The sequence below is a fragment of the Necator americanus genome, chromosome V, assembly GCF_031761385.1.
Source record: "Necator americanus strain Aroian chromosome V, whole genome shotgun sequence".
NCBI lineage: Eukaryota > Metazoa > Nematoda > Chromadorea > Rhabditida > Ancylostomatidae > Necator > Necator americanus.
Genome location: NC_087375.1, coordinates 17,715,116 through 17,736,695, shown reverse-complemented (window position 1 = coordinate 17,736,695; position 21,580 = coordinate 17,715,116). Strand labels below are relative to the sequence as shown.

At 40.5% G+C, this 21,580-nt stretch overlaps 4 protein-coding genes across 6 annotated transcripts; 2 read left to right on the top strand and 2 right to left on the bottom strand.

Annotated features, from left to right (window-relative positions):
* Positions 1–375: 375 nt before the first annotated feature.
* On the bottom strand, positions 376–4,899 carry RB195_014259 (uncharacterized protein; the record flags this gene model as incomplete). 2 transcript variants are annotated; one of them, XM_064204440.1, is made up of 12 exons in its annotated part: positions 376–569; positions 630–735; positions 801–887; positions 1,235–1,396; positions 1,602–1,658; positions 1,725–1,890; positions 2,068–2,215; positions 2,490–2,596; positions 3,361–3,514; positions 3,574–3,689; positions 3,758–3,788; positions 4,839–4,899. In XM_064204440.1, the coding sequence occupies 12 exons, from the start codon at positions 4,897–4,899 to the stop codon at positions 376–378; spliced, it is 1,389 nt and encodes a 462-aa protein (XP_064060320.1). The 2 variants fall into 2 exon arrangements, with proteins under 2 accessions (XP_064060320.1, XP_064060321.1); XM_064204439.1 differs by lacking the exons at positions 3,758–3,788; positions 4,839–4,899 and having other exon boundaries at positions 3,574–3,679.
* Positions 4,900–5,318: 419 nt separating this feature from the next.
* On the top strand, positions 5,319–12,157 carry RB195_014258 (uncharacterized protein; the record flags this gene model as incomplete). 2 transcript variants are annotated; one of them, XM_064204438.1, is made up of 9 exons in its annotated part: positions 5,319–5,385; positions 5,846–5,997; positions 6,112–6,190; positions 6,245–6,354; positions 6,421–6,516; positions 11,135–11,165; positions 11,235–11,278; positions 11,340–11,414; positions 11,798–12,157. In XM_064204438.1, 9 exons carry the CDS (start codon positions 5,319–5,321, stop codon positions 12,155–12,157), a joined length of 1,014 nt encoding a protein of 337 aa, XP_064060318.1. The 2 variants fall into 2 exon arrangements, with proteins under 2 accessions (XP_064060318.1, XP_064060319.1); XM_064204437.1 differs by having other exon boundaries at positions 11,135–11,278.
* A 2,894-nt stretch (positions 12,158–15,051) lies between these two features.
* Positions 15,052–15,789, bottom strand: RB195_014257 (uncharacterized protein; the record flags this gene model as incomplete). The annotated part of the gene is made up of 1 exon (XM_064204436.1): positions 15,052–15,789. One exon carries the CDS (start codon positions 15,787–15,789, stop codon positions 15,052–15,054), a length of 738 nt encoding a protein of 245 aa, XP_064060317.1.
* A 3,528-nt stretch (positions 15,790–19,317) lies between these two features.
* On the top strand, positions 19,318–21,547 carry RB195_014256 (uncharacterized protein; the record flags this gene model as incomplete). Its single annotated transcript, XM_064204435.1, has 3 exons — positions 19,318–19,355; positions 21,233–21,396; positions 21,465–21,547. The coding sequence occupies 3 exons, from the start codon at positions 19,318–19,320 to the stop codon at positions 21,545–21,547; spliced, it is 285 nt and encodes a 94-aa protein (XP_064060316.1).
* Between the last annotated feature and the right edge of the window lie 33 nt (positions 21,548–21,580).

The window sequence follows — 21,580 nt, the reverse complement described above, 5'->3', positions numbered from 1 at the left end:
TGAAGGAATTAATGGCGAGACAGCGGGCAATTGAATCTTCCTTGCTACTTTATTTTCTTCGCCAGCAAGCAATACTGGTCGCACATGTGCCTGCTCATCTGCTTCTGAAGTGATGAGCAAGAAATCTGTACAGGTGATCTGATTTATTTACACAGACACCGTGGAGAAAAACGAAGAGAACAAAAAAATGCTACAGCGGTACAACTGACACATGGTTGTAAATGGCTTTTACACAGGTTCAGCTAATGCACAAAGGTAGGCAGTTAGGACTAGAAAGACTAAAGAAGTATATCACAGCGTTTTGCGGAGATTTAGTACTCACAAAGTATTTGTTAGTAGAGATATAGGTGAGGAAGGATAACAAAAAATGCAAGATTAATTCATGTCGCGGGCAGTTTCCCACATCCAGTATATGACAGTGGCAACAAAGACCACCAGGCCTATGGTAAGCCCAACTCCTTCCTTGGTAACATCGACTACGTCGGAAGAAGTTTCTGACCTATCTTCTGAACGCCAGTCATGGATTGCTTCACCGATCAGATCCAAGCTCTCCTCGTTTTCTGATTCGGCTAAACATTCAGATAGAGTAACGTAAAAGAAACCTTGTTTTTAGAACTGCGTTGTCCCACTGGAGTTCTTCTGCTGTTCCTCAGCATCGTTTCCGGATCGCATTGCCGGCAAGATAACAGTTTCCATGGGACGATTAGAGGGAAACGAGAAAGTTGAAAATTGCTGCTGCAAAAAGAAACAAATTCCAATCAAAAAATGTACTGCTCAAGTCATTTAGATTTGAAACTCACAGTCATTATTTTTGCAAGCGTATCGAAATCAGGAGATGGTACTTGGTGACCTTGCGAATCGATTAGTTGATATCTTAGTGTACGGATCTGAATGCATTGGACGAACATTCTACTTCTGGACCTCTTCCTGCTTCAAAACACTTGAACAAGATATGTACTACAGTTAAAATACATGTTATGCAAAATGCATCCGCAAAAGTTGGATGTGTAGCCGGCGCCGAATGTGCTCAAGCGAGTAGAAGCGTCGGGTCGCGACAACGACTGAATGCACCCGACGGCAACTAAATTGTAGCTGAGATTCCACAAGCATTTGTTCAGTGGGAATCAGTTTCTCATTGAGTGTTTTTTCTACTATTAACAAGTCACAGAATAAAAAAAGTTCGTTTAAGGTCTCCTTCTCTTTGAAATTCCTAATAAAAAACCTTGCTGTTCACCTCGCCGTCGATTACTAGAGTTCTTTCTGTGAAACCAGCTGCGGCCTTCTTCCCACTAGCTCCACTCATGGAAAAAGACTTCTCAGGAGCTTGTTCCCTTTTGCTCCCAGACTTGGTTTTTGGAGAGGATTTGCTTTGCTTTTGCTTAGTTGAACTGGCCGCCTGAATTTCATTGAAAGCACTTTGTTGTCCTGTTCATTTTTTTCAGAGAAAGACATTTATGTCGTTGGTTCGAATGTGTTCAAATGCGAGGATGCCACAGTGACTTATGTCTGGGTAGAATAGAAGAAAGAATAACCGAGAGTCAAACAGACATTGTGAAGGACGGGACCCATCCAACTGAACACATTCGATACATGTACAATACCTTTCCTACAGATAGAGGCCTGCCCGAAGAACCACTGTTAATTGCTTTAAACGAGTTCTGAAAACGATGGATAATAACCACAATAACCACATTGATAAATGAGAAAAAAGTATCAGCACTCACATTGCCCTTACAATAATCAGGCATCACCCAACCCAGTGCCTCCTCCACTCCTTTGCCTTCACCATGAGTCACCGTTCTCAACAGGGTATCCAGCAAGTTTTGCTCCCCCATCTGACACTTCTTGTCTATTTTCTCTTTGTAGCACGTCAGTAAACAACGAGTGGAGCTATAAGGGATAGGAAAAGTAAAGTGTTTGGCGTTGATCAATCAGTTTGAGATACGACGACGCATCCGTTCTGAACACAGTTTCTGCCAATTTGTGAATAAAACTCCAGCCTAGTTTTGCGACTGCGTGGTCTTCAATTTGAGACCTGTAAATGTCAAATAAGGAGAATTTACTCACTTGCAGACTCGAGGCATATCGAATATCGCTTCCATATTGTTATTTGAAGCGTCTTCAATCATCTTCGCCTGTACCTCGCAATGGGCTTCACATTCCGGTTGAATGTCCAGAGCCGCGTTCTTCACACATTCTACTGTTTCGGATATTGCTGAACTGTTAAGTAAGAGAAATACGAAGGCACAAAGGAAAATCCATGGACATCACTTTTACTGGAAGACAGAATAGTATGTAGATGTAATATGAAAACATTGAAAGTGCATCGTCATAAAGGAGGTCCAGAAAGGTGTTATATTTTTTAAGTGATATTTACGTTCACTTGTTTAATTCATTCCGATTTCAATAATGCTGCACGACAGGAAATGAAAAAAATCGCCAAGTTGGAGTTGTTTGAGCTTAATCTGGTGTGTTGGGAAAAATCTTACATTGGATGTTATCCAGGCAGACAAATTGGAATGCACTGGCCGCAGCCTCAGCAAAAATCTTCGAACAACCGACGGAGGAAGCGCAATTGGTTGACGATTGAAGTTCGCTGGAAAGAAGGATCGGTCAAGAGCAAAATATGGGATGCTCCAAACACGTGTAACCTGAGTGTTGATTTGAATTTGAACATGAAACTCTCCATCAGATGCAGTGTTTACTGTTGATCAATCCCACTCCCTTCAAGTCAACGCACTTTCCGGGATTCAGAATCGCAGAGGTATACCATCTCGTATAATCTATGTAATGACTGGTGAGAAGCAAGCAGTGCATCAAATAAGTGTCCTCAACGTCCTTAACAAGTCTTCCCACGTACCGGTCCATGAACTGCTCATAAATGAACTCTCACTACTGCATTTCACATTGATTGATCTGTTTGAGCTTTTGGTCGAGCAATTTTCTACGACATCTGACCATAAAGCGGCGAAATAAAATTGATGTTAAGTTATTTAAAAAAAAATCGTGTTTTCTATAGCCTTATCTTTGATGCTAACCAACAGCGATTTAATGTATGCTGGGTTTTGCGTTCTCCCTGCTGTTAAAAATGGATTAAAAACCACTTCCAATCGCTACTAAATATTAAAGTTCGAATTTAAAAAGCAACAACTTTTCCACTGAATTCTATAGAATCCCAGCGTGATATAATAGTGTATATATTGCAAAATTTAATTTGAAGTGTAGCAAAAAAGGTAACGAGGAGGTTTCCACTATGGAATCATTGTTGCTACAACACATTAAAGAGGTACACCACACATTTTTGAAATTTTTGCTAAAAAAAACCCAGGCAAAACAAAAATACTTTTCTGCCTAACAAACCTGCAAATTTCAGTTATATCTCGAGTATCATTGCTGTTAGAGATCGCCATTAGCAAGCCATCAATTTCCGGAATGCACTGCTTCATGCACTCCGGTAACTGCAATGTCGTTAAAAATTGCGTGATGTTAATAGTATTGGGCCCACGGAATGAAGCTGAAAACCATTACTTGATGCAATGAAAAACGAGAAAATGTTTGAACCAGCCAACTTACCTATTAGATTGGAGAGAAAGTTAGTATTTAGCGATTCCCTTGTTGCAGTATTTGTAAAAGTTTGCGGAAATAAGCATGACAATAAAAGCAACGTGAAGAAATACATGCCTGAAGATCTGTAGCGCCCAAATCGTCAGCATCTCGTTAAAATTATATTTAATATTAAGTGCTTCTAACCTCTTACCTTAAAAGAGAGACGACCTCTCGCAAGTGGCCTAGAAGTCGAACTGTTCGTTCTGCTCAGATCCAGCAATCGTCGATAGTCAGATCGTAGATCACTCAATCATCCTCTCCGTCGATGTAAATGTTATCGCAGGAAGCAAACGTTTTATTCATTTTTAATGCGCATAAGTGTAAGATAACAGAAGAAGATAAGATGTAAGATAATACGACACTAAGCTGCTGCTTAAGACATCAGTTAAAATTCTGTGAAACTCACGGATTATTGCTTGTGGCTAATAAAAACAGTAAATCGATCTCTTGACACTTTCGCTCAAGCACGATCACTCGTTAGTGACCACTGAGCCTAGAACCGATAACCGTATTCGGGTACTATTGAATCATTCAGGTCCACCTTTTTCAACTTTCGGAAATGGCCACTTTTGGAAAACTTTGACAACTCGAAAAGATGCGGACTAGTTCAGCTACTCGGTAATGTTCCGCCGAGAAAAATCTAAAAGCCAACTGCTGTTGGAGGTCAAATTTTGCACTAGATAAGTCGAAATTTCATTTGTATTCCATACACTTCTGCAATTGAAATCGCCCACGCATTTACGGGCTTTTATTATGCCACACACGTAGCAAAACAAGATACAGGAAAAGGGGGACTCCAAAATAGACACTCTTTTTGCCCCTTCTCCTACCTGAAATCGCAAAAAAAGAAAAAGGAAGCCAAATTTGCTTTCGATCTCGTATGTAAACTTGAATAACAGATGGTGCTACACAACACCAGTTCACGATACCGAACATGTGGCACAGTGTTTCATAGTCAACGCATTTTCTAGTCCATTTCTTTCATTTCCAATTCTTTCCATTCCCTGTTGAAAAAATAATGCAGACTTTTGATGACCTTTGAATTTTGTATTTTTCAATGCTAATTAGTTGTAAGTCATCATTCAAGTTATCGTAAAAGATTCGAGTACATACTCACTTGAGAACTTGATCATTCGAAAGAATGAAATTAATATCCGAATCATGTGATTGGTTAGACCAGCACTGGTACTGCTTCATTTTTCCATTGGGAGGTAGTCATTATTAACTCTTACTAATCAGGTTCAACTGAGCCATGGCTTGTGATAAAGGATGCCGGTAGGCCAACACGTGCATACTTCTAGACGAGAGGCGATTCTCATTTCCGGGTATAGTTTCGTAGAGAACAGCTCAACAAAAAAAGTAATCACAATGGCAACGGTATTCTCGTGCTGCAGTCGAACCATTTTATGCTCCCAGTACACATATAGTTATGCACCATTTAATGTCCCTTCTCCTTTCCAGAAATATCTATCTCGAACTCGTGCTTTAAAGACATTTCACAGTCGAAATGGTGCAGCGTGGAATAATGGTGATGACCGACCAAGCCGGACCTACGTCTGTGGACCACACCAGGACCCTAATGGCGATAGATGATACATATTACTTTATTTTCACTTTAAACATAGAGGGATCAGTTTGTTTGGGAGTGATAGAGTAAAAACAAATCTGATCACGATAGCTATAAAAATTTCTACCTCATTTTGGCCTGGTGTATGTTTTTGAGAGGGCGAACTTTATTACTTACCCTTATTGTTATTCAACTATGCTTGCAATATTCAGGTAAGAAGAGTTTGTAATTGTCGTAAAAACGTGTTGGGTGTTCCCGCTCATCTCTCCCTCCATCACTGCAAACAGCCGCCTGCAGAATGCTGTTTTGTACGACGCCATCTGTTGCAACGCTCCACCCCTTGCGCCGCCTCCGCCCTGCGCTTCGTCGAAAACTAATTTGGCTTCCTGCTATCCGCAGTTGCATCATGCGGACGACGTGTTTCCGCTTTTCCAGGCCGACTTTGCGAGGATTGTCAGCTGCACCTGAAAAACGCTGTAGATTTTTCAGCAAAGTCGATTGAAATTTTTTCTTAGAGATAGCCACCAATCATGAGTGCATCAGAAACATGAACAAAGCAGAGCTATGAAGTCAATTTCACCTCATTGTTGACTTCCACAGAATCGACTACTTGGTTCCAAAATGATTGAACTCAAACAAACTCAACAAGCGTACACCTTTCGCTAATTTCAGTTCTTTACGAAGCTGTCAGGTCGCTGAATGGTCCTGCTTCTTTTACAATTTTTGATAGTGACTACCCGTACTTGTTTGATATATTACTCGTAGTTCTACTTGTACCGTCAATGCTGTTTAATATCATACTATTTGTATATGGACTGAAAAAGGTAAGTATTTATTGAAGGTTGTCGCTATGTTAAGGAATTTTCCAAGAGATAATTGTCGCCTTAAAATATGAAGCATTTTTGAGGACGTTAAGATTTACAATCCATATTATTCAGCACACGAAGAGAAAGAAACGGTTTGTGGTAATGGTGTTTGCCTTTAACTGGATCTTCGCAATTCCATTCTTTATATCAGGTGTGAAACCAGAATTGTCAGGCATTATCCTAGATCTTTCCCTGTATACTTCAGGAATATATCTTTATTTGTCGGCGATTACTCCATATGCATCTAAGTTGGGCCGTGAAGTGAATGATGCATTTGTAGTTGTTCTCACTGGTGCGAATTCGAGTGAAGTGCCTGTAAATATTCCCTAAAAATAGCAGAACGTCACTAAAACTAGACAAAAATATTGTTACTGAACACAGGAGAAATCGCTGAATACTGTGCTGCTTGTACAAAATGCTTTTTGTTGCTGTGGCTTAAGGAGCAAGGAAGAATGGCGAACAAGTTCGGTGTACCAGGTAAATCTGCTCTCTAACTGCTACTCCTTAACGCTACAGTCGTGCTTCTTTCGCAGTTCCCAAGTGGTAACATCGTGTTCCCCAGTTTCTACAGCGTCTAGCTCTTAGCTTCCTTGGTACATCGAGACCTTCATACCCTCTTAGTTATGCCTCAACTGCTTCGCTTGTTTGCACCTTAGCACTTTTATCACTTTCAGAATCGAGTCTGAATAGTGATTCCCTACAGCAGAAGGCACAGAGTATATAACGATCCCTGTTTTAAAGGATTGTTTGCCGATAATCGGTGTGGAGCACAAGTTGGTTCATTTTCAAGACTGTGAACGACTAACCACCAATCGACTGGTGTTGGTTTCGTTTAAACAAGCTCTTTTCTCAGTTTACTGTGTGGATTATGGAATTAATCATCCTTCTCTTCCCATATTGGTCATCGTTTTCTTATTCGACTCCATATCGACCATCTCTGTCCTTACTTTCGACGATTGATTTGAACATCAAAATTCTTCGCCAAAATCCTCTGCATATTCGTTATCGCTGTCTGCGCTCTCTTACCACTCCATCGTCATCTGAGATGAAGACTATGGATTAATAAATGATAGAGAATCCTTCCTAGAATCAGCTATAATTCCCATCAGGCTGAAATATTAGCAGTGTTTGGATTCTAGAGATGGCTGACTCACTGGATGTAATCGTTGGGTGAAATAATCGCCCGACGCAATTGTCCGCATTTACGCAGATGTGCGTCGTCATTTAGTATAACTCTGGTTTTTCGATCTTCAGCAAGAGCATGCACAGCGTCGATCTATTCGCTGCTGTTCCACATGCTGTGAAATCTGATGTCTCGTCTAATTTGCCTGTTGGTACCGAGTGCTGTGGCTGTGATTCTCTGGCTCTCCTTCACCACCTCATTTTTTGAACTCGTGCTTTCGGCCGGGTGCGCATTTCCAGCTTGACCCCGACAGACTTCTCAGAACACGTGGAAAAAGGCGATTTGGAGCTTTGCTCAAAATGTGACTAAAAAAACGAAAGACTACTTTCTTTTATTACCTTCGACCACTGTGCAAAATGTTGATAGTTCTCACGTGTTTAGTCGGCACACCACATCAACCTCCGACTAAACTTCTTCATTCCCTCTACCCTAGGAACTCAAGCATCCTTTGGAGGGATCCTTCCAAATTCTTGGGATAGCTCAACCGCAAGTCATCACATGGCCAGTGTTGAGGACTAGTAAACACCTTCTCATCTTGAAGCAATACTAAGTAAAGCATACACTTTACTCGTGTTCTTATCTTCTTACGCCTTTTCAAATTCCTTCGCTCTTGACCTCCGTTCGTTTTCGCGCTCTTTTTGAAGTTGACGACGCAATTTTCCTGGTTGAAATCGCGGCACATACAGGATTAAACGTGGAACTGTTCCCACAAATGCAAAAGCAAACTTCGTTCTCATCGTTAGAACCGGGAGCGTTTTTTTAGCGGCGTTCTGAATACACTTTGTGAACTAATCTGCAAAGTAAAGTATTCTGTTCCGTATTGTAACATGAATAGACACACAGTGGCAGAATTTTGTTCTAATTACCTCGTCTTTCGGACATCCTATGTCGATATTCGGTTGAAGAAGAAATTCTTTGCTTCTCTTATGGAACCCTGTCGTGAAGTTGTAAAAGTTGACTTTGACCAGTGTAGAAAGCGAATTACAACGGTTCCAGATTTTGATGTATTGACTAACTGACGTTTTTCGCCAGGACGTAGTCAACCTGACGTTCAGTAGTTCTCATCTTCCGCTTGCGCTGCTCTTAAGACGTCAAAATGGATCTCTCGCCACGTGAACTTATGGCATCGATAATTCCTCTTGAACGTGGAATCAATGGTGATCCCCGCTTGTTCACATAAGTCGACAAGACAATACCGTTAACCGTTGTCTGACCACTGTATAATGCTATTTTCCCAGCACATTGGATTTCCTAATTCTTTTCTTCCCTTTCGTGGTCGCGTGGCTTCCGACAATGACCACCTCGTAGCTGGCAGCGCATTGAGTTTATCTTAGAAGGCGAAAATTTTCCTTAGGTGCAAGGGCAGTGATGATGGTGTTTAGAGTTCACGTTCTCTGCTATCCCGCGATCGTAAAAATGCGAATCTAGACGACGTTGAGCCAAATTTTTACACCAGCTTCTTGTAGTCGTTGTTGCGTTACACCCGTTATTGCGCAGCCTTCTGTCTTCTTTTCATCAACATCGTCGCAATAAATAGTGTATTCTTCTATTCTATTCTATTCTATTCTTCTGTTCTCTGATGATGAAAGGCCGATTTCTGATGCGTGATTTTGTAGCGCAGCAAACACAGAAATGTTTGTTGGAGTTCACTCGATAGTGTTCGGCAGTTTAGCGTTGCTAAACGAATCGTTGTTTCCAAGGCTCCCTTCAGGCAGTTGACCTCACATGGTGTTCTAGGTTATGGTGTTGTGCTGCCGATGAGCATCTTTTGGAACATATGGGAATTCTGAGCTATGTAACCGTACAGGTTATATGGCTATCCTTTTTCAAAACGTACATTCTAGAGCCTTATTGGCTTCAATTCAAGCAGTGCCACTGCGACCAGATAGCAATCACACTTGTATACGTGGCGATCAAACCAGTAGTCATTCTCTATTTTGATGTAGTAACAGTTTTCTATAAGGGTCGCCTGGTTTTCGGAGTCCCCATACCGCTAGAATCCCGAAATTGGATTTAAACGCAAGTGGTTTTTTTCTATCACACAAGAGATGGAAAGAAAAAATCCTTTTTAAAAGATATTTTCACATCTGCATTATTTGGTATGTTAGTGCTGTGCTCGTTTTCCGTACACCACCTCTGCTAAATATGGATGTGGGCATCGGGAAATTAGGGCAGAGTATGCTTGCCAAAACGCTTCTATTAAGCATTGTCTCACTATTTGTTAGCAAATGTTAGATATTAATAGAGGAAGCGCCACACAGAAAAAGGCTGAAAATGATTTTCATACTAAACTGAGTAGATCTTCATAATCATGGTTAGTCGAACCACGGAAAAGAAAAAGGAGAAAACCAACATTTTGTTTTGATAATGCCATAATGGGACCGCCCAGGTTCGATACGCTGCTAACGCAAATTTTTGCAACTGAGATAGAGACACGAAACTACTCCTTAAAGATAAAGGTTTAAATATTAGACAGTTTTCAGCAGTTTAGAGAAGGGTTTCTTTGAAATTGAATGGCAAAAAAGCTAACATTCTACGTAAATTGTCAAGTCTGGGAGATCACAAAGATCCTTTGTGATAGGAGCAGTTTGAGAAATATTCTTAATAGCATTTCATAGAGAAGGTATGCTCTCTCAGTTTTTGGAATTCGGATGAGACAGAGATTGAAAAAATTTCGTTTTTCCCATGTTGATCCATCTAAAGTTTGGAAACTGGAGCATATACACACTGTTATGGAAAATTCTCGCCCACAAAATACAATTTATTTAGCAGCGATTTACTCGCTTTACCGAAGTCACTGCGCGCTAATAGGCTTTATTCAAAATAATGCACTGTTAGGTGCTCGAGCAAAACTCGGGATATAAGCAGATTTTCCCATTCCAGGTGAACGGAACGGCATTTCCAAAAGCCACCCGTATACCGGGATAGAAGGGCTAAGGACATCCTCATTTACAGAATTTTTCCTTTCTGGAATGTATGATTCTGTCTAAATTTAGAAGGGAAAAATCCAAAAAAGTTGAAAAATTCGAAATTTCTTTCTATCTGTACTCCAAAAAAAGAGTAGCTCGCAAGAAACAGCGGTGTGACTGTTTTGTAGAGTAAGGTAAAGGTAAACATTCTTATATGTAAGCCCACCCAAAGTATTTCTCCAGGTGCTGTTATCTCAAAGTAATTTGCGATCATTTTCTAATCTTAAGAATGTGCACAGAATCTGAGTTCTTATGGCTCCTAAATCCAAGTTTAAACTGATAGAAACCACGTGATATTAGAGTCTTCTTCTTTTAAAAGTAGTTCTAAGTATCCATCTTTTTTGCAAAAATACATTGCAATGAAACCCGAGATGATACATCTTTCCTTTTATGAATCCTGGAGAAATTCTGAATGAAACGAATTCTTTCAAGGATGGGCTTAGTTGAGAATGATTTAAAACCCCCAAAAGAATCATGATCTACTATATAATAACGGGCTTATTCTGTCACGTGTGTCTGTGTGTGTGTGTGTGTGTGTGTGTGTCAGTCACGAAATTCAAAATGAGGGGTGCGACGGGTCCACCGGCGTCGAGTTAATGCCTCGAAGGTAAGAAGCTATAAAATGGGTAGGTGTGAAGGGCGCCAGATACCCCGGTGCCAATGGGCGGGAGCGTTCTTATGGGACCGCGCTATAGTTTGATGTCGCCTATTTTTCTTCTTCCTCATTTTACCGTCAACATCAAATTTTTGGTTTTCTAAATTCTTTTTTTTTTTCTTGAAGTTTTGTGATGGTCATTTCAATTAGTTGACCGTTTGGCTGCTTTGCCTTATTTTATAAAAAAAAGAAACTTTTTAACACATCTAATTCCAACTATTAACTTTTGTCCACCGGCGTCGGATACCTATTGATATCACTTAACAAGTAACCGCAAACGTAATTCAGGACTCTCTAAATGGATCTCTTCTTTCCAACGGTACAACATTTTTTTGTCCGACTTCTACACATCACGAGAACGGTGAATGTAAAATTGACAATCTTGAAGGATGTGCGGAACGAATCACACGAATCAAACGATTCTTCATACTTGTGAGTGTTCTTGGAGAATTTTTCTTCTGTTGTAATGAGAGAGAATGTTTCGCTATTTTAGTTGGCAAGCGGGATCTGTTTGTGCTGCTGTGTCACTGCAATGACAATTTCTCCTTTCATCTACGCTTCATTTGAGGTAAGAGTAGATCGTAGTCCCGAGTGTGCAAATTCCGTGAGCGTATACGTGTACACAGAAAATATTTTACGTACATGTTCAAAACGCAGACACGTAGTGTTGCACATCTCCTTTTTTCCATTCTTTTTCTCTTTTTTTTTCTCGACCAGAACAGGGAGAGAAGCGCCACTGATTCTGATCCTAGTCCTCAAATGTCCGTTTTTTCGACGAGTCACCAACCATTCGTTAGCTGCAAGAGTTCTGGAATGACACTTAGGGGGTGCTGTCCCAACCCTCCTCAAAACTTTTACTGCTCTTCGCAAAACTAAATAACGGAAACTTCGTTACAAACAGTAAAGGGAACAGTTTTGAAGAACGGAAAAAAAATCGTGCTGTTTTTTCAGTATGATCGTCGCCTCGCTCGGGCCGCTCATATTCGTGCGTGGCGGATGAATTTAGAGTTCGAATTAGATAAAGAAAGACGTGATGATTTCGAAGAAGAACTAGCTCCTGTGAACAAGACACCTATTGCAGAAGAATCTGATGTGTTGCCGCAACCAACACAACGTAGCTCGAAGGTACTTTCGGAGCTACTTGTCGAATATGACGATAATGTAAACGAAGAGAAAACATCAAAAAGGAGCATAACTCTAACAACGGATTTATCATCGAATGGAAGCTCTCCAGAGAGACTGCTGCCAGAAGAGTCAAAGGTTCCAGACACGCCAGTATCTGTTTATGCCGACAAAAGCTTACTCGGTTAAGTCATTTTATGGCGGACAGACAGTATCAAGGAAAATTATAACTTGGCATAAATACTACTCGATTCTTTAGGAAGAACGTTTGCTAGAGGTTGCAAATGCAATTAAATTTTATACATGTAATAAAAATTCTTCTAGTTAGCAACTTTTGCACAGAGTATCTGTACGATCATGAGTGAGCTCAATTAAAGTAAGATTGTATTTGTAAATGATCAAACCTAACAGGAAGTTACTTGTAGTTGTTTATATTTGTATTTACGACCAATTTGTACATTGAACATAGATAGGGAACCGATCGAGACGTTGCAACACGGCAGTTATTGGTTTCTCACATATAATTATTGTGTTCGAATCTCACTTATAACGCGGGACGTATGACGTTTCTGATCTATTCGCGTAGGCTAGCTATAATAGAGTCAAAAAGAACATGAAGCACAGTGCAGTTCGATTAGCGACTGCGCTCGGAGCGGCGAGAAGGCGGTTGGACATCAGTTGGTACCATCGCGAACTGCAGCGAGAATGGTGCGAGCAAAGGTCCTCCCTCGATCCTAACCGGTAGCCTATGTAGCGGTTAGGATCGAAAGATCATCGAAAGATCTGTGTACATACAATCCTCCAGTGAGACGCAGTACGATTTGTGTCTTTAAACTCAAACTCAAATAATTGAGCCCTCTTGTCCATGAAATCGACAATATTATACGTAGAGTAAAAACTGCTAGACACCGGAAATAAACTGAGGACTTGGAACTGCCTTCGTTCTCAGATTCAGATTTTCTACATCGTAGATCAAAACCAGCTCGCTACATCTCAGATCTGTCTTGCCGACAACATAATTTACGCTTTTACAAGTTAAAGAACCAGGTCACAATTGAAAAATAGGTTTACTACGTTATAGTTCACCTCAACAGTTTTTCATTTACTAAAATCTTGAATTGAATGTGGAGGTGGGTAGCACAACCGATATATGTATATATGTACATATATATACAGATATATATTTATATACATATGTATATATATGTAGATAACCGATATAGACAGCTGAAGTGAGGCCGTTGTACTGTTCATACTCCAGATAACGCCGGGCTGCCGGACTTTTTTTTTTTGTGTGCTTCTGCTTCGCTCTACGATGAATAAAACCTCGAACGTTTTATGTGTTGGTCACCCTCCGTTAATTTCTAATACATAATCAAAAGAGCTGCTGTAGTTTTGTAGATCTGCACAAATGAATAACGCTCGAAAAAATATCATTAAAATATTATTCAAACTTTGTTCAGTTGTTTATACCCTATTGATAGCACTATTCGAAGTACTGTGCAGGATTCTCTTCCTCTCCAAATCATGTTAACATAAAATAATATGGTCATCACCTTCTCACTGTCAGAGTCAAAGGTCCCACATTATATCGCATGAACAGCTACTATCTTTGCAGCTGTGTGCATGTGTCTCAGCGCAATTTCTACGGCCACAAGCTGTCCTTTGAGTTTCTCTATCTATTATTTGCTACTATTTTATTTATTACTTCCTACGATTCTACTTCCTGGTGCTAACATATAATTAACTCCAGTGGCTTAATTTTGCGGGGCTCCGCAAGCACAACTCTAGCGCTATTGCGACTGTCGTCTTATCCTGTTCTCACACGTATGTATTCCTACGGTTTCTCACTGATGATTCAGTTAAACCCACTTTCACTAAAGCACCTAGGTATCTAGCTGTGTCCTGTCCCTGCTATAAGCCAATCCAAGTTACTTGCGTTTGCATATGTTAATATTTAATACTAGAAATGCCTACTTAGACCTAATGTTTACTTGCTTCTCTACCAACTATGAGGTTACTATATTTGCGATAGAAGAGGCGTATACTGGAGAAGTAGTGGGTATTACTGAGGTAAGAAGAATTGGGAGCATTCTCAGGTCATGCCTGGTAGCCTCTCCGGTTATATCAGCATTCAACTCCTTTCCCATGGATTACTGTAACATATCCTGTGGGCGCTCAAGACGTGCGCAGTCATTCAACCAACGATGACGAGTAATCTAGACGATCGCGAGAAACACTCAGAAGGATGAAACAAGATTTGAACTACCGCAGCATATATATATATATATATATATATATATATATATACGAGCCCGAACGGCGGCTAAAGCCAAACCTCAGACTTTCTCTGGTATTCGTTCGCTCCGCTCGCCTTCACTGATCAACGGAAATTAATAGTAGAGGCATTGCCCATGTTCAATTGTCTTTGAATCTCAGCGTGTTGAAACGTAGTTTTAAATTGATTTTCCTGAGCTGTAGCCAAGATTGTTATTGATCGCCTTTATTAAACAACGGCTAACGTTTCGGCGCTATTGCCTTCGTCAGAGCCTGGAAAAATCAAAGCCATTAGTGATTTATCCCCTCAAGCGCCTCATCACCCTACCGAAAGCATCCAAACGGCAAACTCAAACAGCAACACATTGGCTAGTTCTTACCTCATTAGCTACACTTGTTAACGCAGCAGACCACCACGTACCACAGCTACGAGTCACAAGGATTTTTATATAGGGACCTCACGGCCCGCCCGTAGATCAAAACCCGCATAGGTCTTGATATGGGGATAACTCGTTTGTCATAACAATGCACTCATCCTTCTTGTTCATTTTTGGACTTTTGCCGGTTTTCCAAAAATCCTCTAGTGTTCTGCGTGCTGTGATCTCGGACTCACAGGATAATATACGAACTTCTACCTCTACTTCGGAGTTTGGATGGTATATTCTAAGGCGTGCTCCAAGTGGGGTGAAGGTTTTAGATTTTACGAGTCCATATAAATGCTCCTTGACCCTGATACACAGAGGACGTCCCGTTTCCCCTATAAAATCGTCACCGCACAACCTGCACGTGATACGATACACTACTCCTCATACCATGCAATCACCCTCTCTGCAATACGAGCAAACCACGCAGTTGGGAGTTGTGCAGAGCCGATCATATGCACGATTACGTACCAGTTGACCCTTGAGGTTTGCTGGAGGTATTTCCACAAATCTCACGTCATTCTCTAGAAACGCTTTTTGTAGACAGCCCCGTACCGCTCTGCTCATATCATCAGATATATAAGGTAAACACAAAGGGATCTTTTCTGGGCTATCCACTACGTTGGATCTTCGAGAGGGATGTCGTGCTTGCCGGGTAGCATCATCTCCAGCTGGGTACCCATTGGATACTGCTACTTTATGGGCCAGATTTACAAACCATGTTTTTTCCTGGCTACTCGACGAGACTCTTGCAGTCGTGCTGTACATGTTACCTATGACAGATTTTTTCATTTTGCTGGGATGCGCTGAAAGATAGTGGATTAAGATATTTTTGCTACTGGGTTTTCGGTACCACTTAGTCTTACATACTCCATTCTGCAAGTAAATGTGCACATTCAAGAAAGCCAACCAGTTGTCCATAGGTCTCTCCTTTGTGAACTTAATGTGCGAACACTGCTGATTGAGAAGATTGAAGCACGTGTCTAGTTCTGCTTGTGTTGAGCAGACGACGCAACAATCGTCTATGTAACGATAATACAGCAGTGGTTTTCGGTCTATTATAGGCTTTTCGATCTTGGCCATGAAAACAATGGCGAGAGTGGGTGCCAGCCTTTGTCCCATAGCTAGGCCTCTGTCGGTAGTACTGTCCCGACCATCGGAAAATAGAGCAATTCAGGCATTCATTTATCAATGTCATGATCTGCCTAATGCTTAATCCATTTAGGTTCAATGGAGCCTGGCGCTGCGTGAGCAGTTCGTGAACAGCCTGCATCGCTACACCGTTTGAAACGTTCGTATAGAGTGACGTAACGTCAAAAGTCTCTACTACACATTCACGCACAAACGAGGTAGATGCGGAGATGTTTTAGGAAGTTCTTAGAACTGCTGAGGTGGGCAGGGACATATTTGAGCAGCTGATTTAGGATTATGCTGAGCAGCCAGGAAATTCTATCTGTGGGGCCCCTGATACCACTAATGATAGGTCTCTCTTTAAAGTCACGTGGATCATTCGATTTTTGGAAGCGAGGCCATTTTCAGAGAGCTTGTGAGTTTTGATTAGCGTGTATAGGACTGGGCATGCGGGTAAGTCGTTCTTGAGACGTGTAATAAGGTTTTTTGGTAGCCAGCTGTGTTGTTCCAGCTGTTTCTACCCAAACCCTGTTTAGACGGCGATATTGCTTTCTAAACTCATTGGCGGAGGATGGGACATATAGACTGTCATCCTCAAGATGCTGTCTCGTTATCGCCTTGTCTAGTTCACGTGATAGAACAACAAATTCGCCTCCCTTGTCACTAACGGAGACCTTGATCTCTCCAGCTGTGATAAGATTGCGAATCCCTCGTAGACCTCGGCGTTGCGCAACAGAGAGATTGAAATTTACGCGTTTTTTCGAGAAACGCTCCAAAACGGAGTACACCGATGTTGCGAACACTCGAAACTTGTTGTCTACCGTAGGGTTGGGTTCAGTTTAGTAGAGGCATTTTTGGTGAAAACCCAATTTTGTTTTTCTAACATTACTTCCCTTTTTTATATAAATTTAGGCGAAAGATTTCATAGTTTTCTTGCTAAACGGGCCAGTTGTACATTTGAAGAACACTTAAACTTCAGCTTCGAACACTCCTTCGATACCAATATAATCATGACCATGTCATATAATAAGGGGATTATTCCATCATGTGTGTGTCTATGTCTCTGTGTGTGTGAAACGGAATTCCAGAATGAGGTGCGACAGGTCACGGTGTCGAATTGATGTCCCGGCACTAGAAAGCTATAAAATGGGATAAGACTTGTCTCAGGACGTCGAATTCCTGGATGAGGTGAACGAGAAATTGTGGACCGTTTCATGGTGTACGTTTCATCGTGTACACTGCACGTGTTGCTCGCATCTCTACGACTTCTTCGCGTATCCATTTCCTTGCACGTTTGCCTCATATTAGTAACATGGCTTCTTGAGAAAGTTAGTAGTTTTCAAATTCTGTTTGTACTGCAAATAGTATCGAAGGAGTTTTTTTAAGCTGAAGTTTGAATGTTCTTCAAATGCAGAAGTGGGACATTTGGAATATAGGCTATGAAATATTTTGCCTAATTTTATAAGAAAAGAAGAAGGTTAGAAAAACACAATTCCAATTTTAGAGAAAATGGCACAGCTATTAGTTTTATTGGTCAATGAATATGAGGTGTGTATGCATGTGTATGTGTGTTTGTCTCTGTGCCACAAAATTCCAAAAAGAGAGGAAGACAAGTCTAACGGTTTCGAATTGTTGCGCCGACACCACAAAGGTGCAGTAAAATCCCGCAGTAACTTCGTATGCATGTCGCAAAAGGTAAATGAGGCATTGCAACCTTCAATATCTATGTCCACTGCACATGCCACGTTGTACACCTATGATTCATCCGCGTGTTTATTTCGTTGCACCTTTCCATCATGTTGGTAACATGCCCTCTTCAGAAAATGGAAGTACACATGCAGGCTTCCCAAATAGTAGCCAACAGTTTACACGATCTGACCTGGGACGTTTTCCTTATCAGAAAAACGACGTTGTTCACGTCGTCTTACATTAAAACATCATTTTGTTATACATTTGGGGGGGGGGGGGGAAACTTGAAGAAAACTTATACCTCGAGTAGTATCTGCTTTCAAATTGTGTCTATATTATATTCTAGTCGAAGGAGAGTTTGAAACCAAAGTGGGCTCCAAATGTAGAAATCTTCTGTTTAGAGAAAAAAAAAGATGAAATCGTTCGTCTAATTTAATAAAAGGAAGAAGGTGTTGTTAGGAAAACACAATTCTAATTTTACCGAAAATGCAACTACATACTATTAATTTTTCCTGGTCAGAGAAAGCCAGCGAAGCGAACACCACAGAAATTCTGAAGTCCGGCGTTAGTCGGACGTTTCGACTGATGTTTTGACTGTCTCAGACTGTTTTCGAAGGTTGTTTTCAAATTTTGGTGGCAATGAACATATTTGTAAAATCAAATTTGACTACTCTTCCAATGTGGTGCATCTGCATTTAGTATTTGCTATCTTCCTCATCATGCTTAAATTATTTTTTTCAGGAAAGCGCTTTTTCTATAATAAAGGTTTACCTCTTGAGACAATGCCACTACCTTCAATTTTTATTGATTACTGAAGGCGAGTGAAGTGAACGCCACAGAAAGTCTGAAGTCCATACATACTGATATAAATGTATATATCAGCATGTACTAACTATATATATATATATATATATATATATATATATCCTTCGCTACTGAGGAGCCTCGAAAAAGGCCAATCTAAAGTGGATCGTCTTGACTGAGGCGAAACGACCCATCTTTTCATTTTAGCCTCCAACTTTCTTCCTGTTTTCTTTCTTTTAATAATAGTATCTGCGACAAGCACTGTATATCGGAATGCTGCGTTGCTCGTACATACTGTAAGACTGGAGATTGTGCTAAGCCCGGAGTAATCTACCATATAGGATGCATAGCGTGAGAAGCTATTTGTATTGGAGAAACTGGAATGATCTTGAGCTTGTACATCTAAGATCATTTGGCTTTTAAAAACGTGGACGTCCTATGACACCATTGGTGCCGCTTAAGAATGAAATGCATGATGGAAATGAGTGTGAAACAAAGCAAGATTTTAGCCAACGGGGCAGAAATCTATGTTAGGAACGCATTAGAAAGGTTCTGAATTGTCGTCGGATTTTCGTCCATGAATAATAAAAATGAGTGCTTCTCTGCTATTAATGACTTCATTCCACTCGCAGCGCTCTGTGCAATACGGCTGCCCCCCATGTTGTTTCTTAGCACTACTCAGAAGGCAGTATATGAGGATAAGGCCTGTGCAAATACAATACAGTTACTAACTCCGTCGCAAACCGTCGGAATTCTTGGGAGTGGGTAGAATCAAATTTTGAAAATACCATTCGGAAGCAAATGAGGTGCCGATTTCAAATATTTTTCAAGAATTTAGCTCTGACAAATGTGCGGCCTGAAAACAAGATTCAATTTTTTTCTTCCATAAAACTCCTTAATCTGTTATTTGTTTGTCTTTTTTCAAAAAGAAAAAATCGTTCCATTTGTTTGTTAGTGTTTCTTAATTCCTCCTTCGTTTGCCTTCCTTTTGGAAAATTTGTACTATTTGTTTGTACTTCTTTTCGAATGCTTGTGAAACTGAAGAAGCTGTATAGTTCTGATGGGTAAGAACTGTGTAGAATTGTCGTTACGGTTCATTTATATTTAAATATAATGGTGTCTCCGTGTCGCTGAATCGCCAGATTAGTCGCCCAATGGAGTTGTGAGGTGTCTGGCGATCCATGTCTCGGCAACCATTCCAGCCATATAATACTGCTTCTTACATGACTGGGCGGGATCAATATTAAAATTTTGAAGTTTGTAAATCAAAGTAAATTTAACGTCATTCGGAAAAGCGTGCTTCTCTCAAGAAAGCGTGCGTCTCTCAAGAAAAACGGGTTATTTCAAGAACGGAAAAAATCCACAGTGGCTGCTAAAATCTCGTTTTTGTGAAAACAGTCAAAATTCTCTCCAATCTGATTACTCGAAAACTACGAACAGCTGTCATCCAATGCAAACGCCTAAACCACGTCCTGTAAAGAAAAGAAAGTCCAACGCAAGTGCCGAATCGCGAGGGTTAAGCGTTCATTGTAAGCCGAACAGCCAGATTAGTCGCCCAATGTGTTAAAATTAAAATTTAAAAATAGGGTAAAGTTGAAGATATTGAAAAAACGGACATTTTCAGAGCTAGAAACTTACACTTTGAAATATACAACACCGCTACTAACTTGTGTCCCAAAATCCGTCGCAAATTTCATTTTGCCCAGTCCCTTTAATTCCGACGGTTTGCGACGGATTTTTCGAATTCGAAGGTGTGAAATGCCTGGCATCATGCCTGTGCCGCGATAACCATTCCAGCTATAGAATATCGCCTGCTCTATAAGAGGGCGGAGTCAATGTTGAAATTTTGAAGTTTGTAAATAAAAGTGATTTCAGCATCATTCGAAAGAGCGTCTTTTTGTGAGAAGAACTGGCTACTTGAGGTACTGAAGGAATTCATAAAGGCTGCAAAAAGTTCTGTTTTGTGAAAACAGACGAAAATTTCCCCAATTTGATCACTCGAAAACCATGATCAGCTGTCATTCAATGTTAGCCCCTAATTCACTTCTCGTAAAGAAATAAGAGTTCTATGCAAGTACCAAATCGCGAGATCTAAGCGTTAATTCTAAGCCGTTGACAGCTGCTCAATAATTGGACCAAATAACGAAATAGAGTAATGTTGTAAGTTTGACACTGGAAATACTAGACATTTTCAAAGCTAGAAACTTACAATATAAACTATTGTCAAGTACAAATTGTTTGCTGAAAAATTTCTAAGGAGACTTTTCACAGCTAGGAATGTATGCCTTTTTATTAACATTCAATATAGCATTTTCGCTAATTTCGGGAGAGCATCGGGATTTCGAACCCACATACGATGTGGAGTACCAAGACGCTTTTAATAACTTACTGTTTACGAATATAATGAGCACTTTGTCTAATTTTGAGAAATTAGGGCAAATCCTATAAACACATCTTCCTTCCACGGATATGTGACAATGGCAGGATTGCAGAGGTGTGAAAGCAATTAACGAAGCTTGGGGAAACTTTGCTTGTTTTCAGTCCACACATTTGTCAAAACTAAATTGCTGAAGTATGTTTGAAATCAGCATCCCATTTGCTTTTGAATGGCATTTTCAAAATTTCATTTTGCCCAATTCCTTGAATTCCGACAGTTTGCGACGGGTTAATCCGTCGGCGCAGAGTTTTGACAGAAGTTAGTAGCGGTGTTGTATTGTTTGCATTTTCTGGGAATCTGGGAACGCTATACTATACATAGCAAGAAAACAAACACTCTCACTTGTCTGTTAACCACCAACGAGGCTGGTGGTTAACAGACAAGTGAAAGTGTTTGTTTTCTTGCTACGTGTAGTATAGCTGGAACGAAATTGAGGCTTGGCAAGAAGAGTGGAGGAATTTGATGGGACGTCGATGAATATCAAATACCTTGAGCCATTTCCAGACATTTGATAAATATGAGTTTGTCGAAACATCACGCCAAATTAAGTTTCGCCAAAATCTCGGTAGCAAAGCAGGAAACCATAAGAAGTGGTGAGGTTTCAAGAAGAGAGGTTGGAGATTTTTGGAAAGACGTTTTAATTGGAAGGTCTTATATCTACTATAAAGGTATGGAGTAATTTCGTATTAAAAAAAGAGAATAAACTGTTAGATAGGAGTAACAACTACCGTTAAAGAGACAAGAGTGTCCATCAAACAGAACAGTGTCCAGGAGCTGGTCGGGAAGAGGATCTATTTATCTCTGGATCCACTGCTCTAGGATCGCAACAATCTAAAGGAACAGAAATCTTGT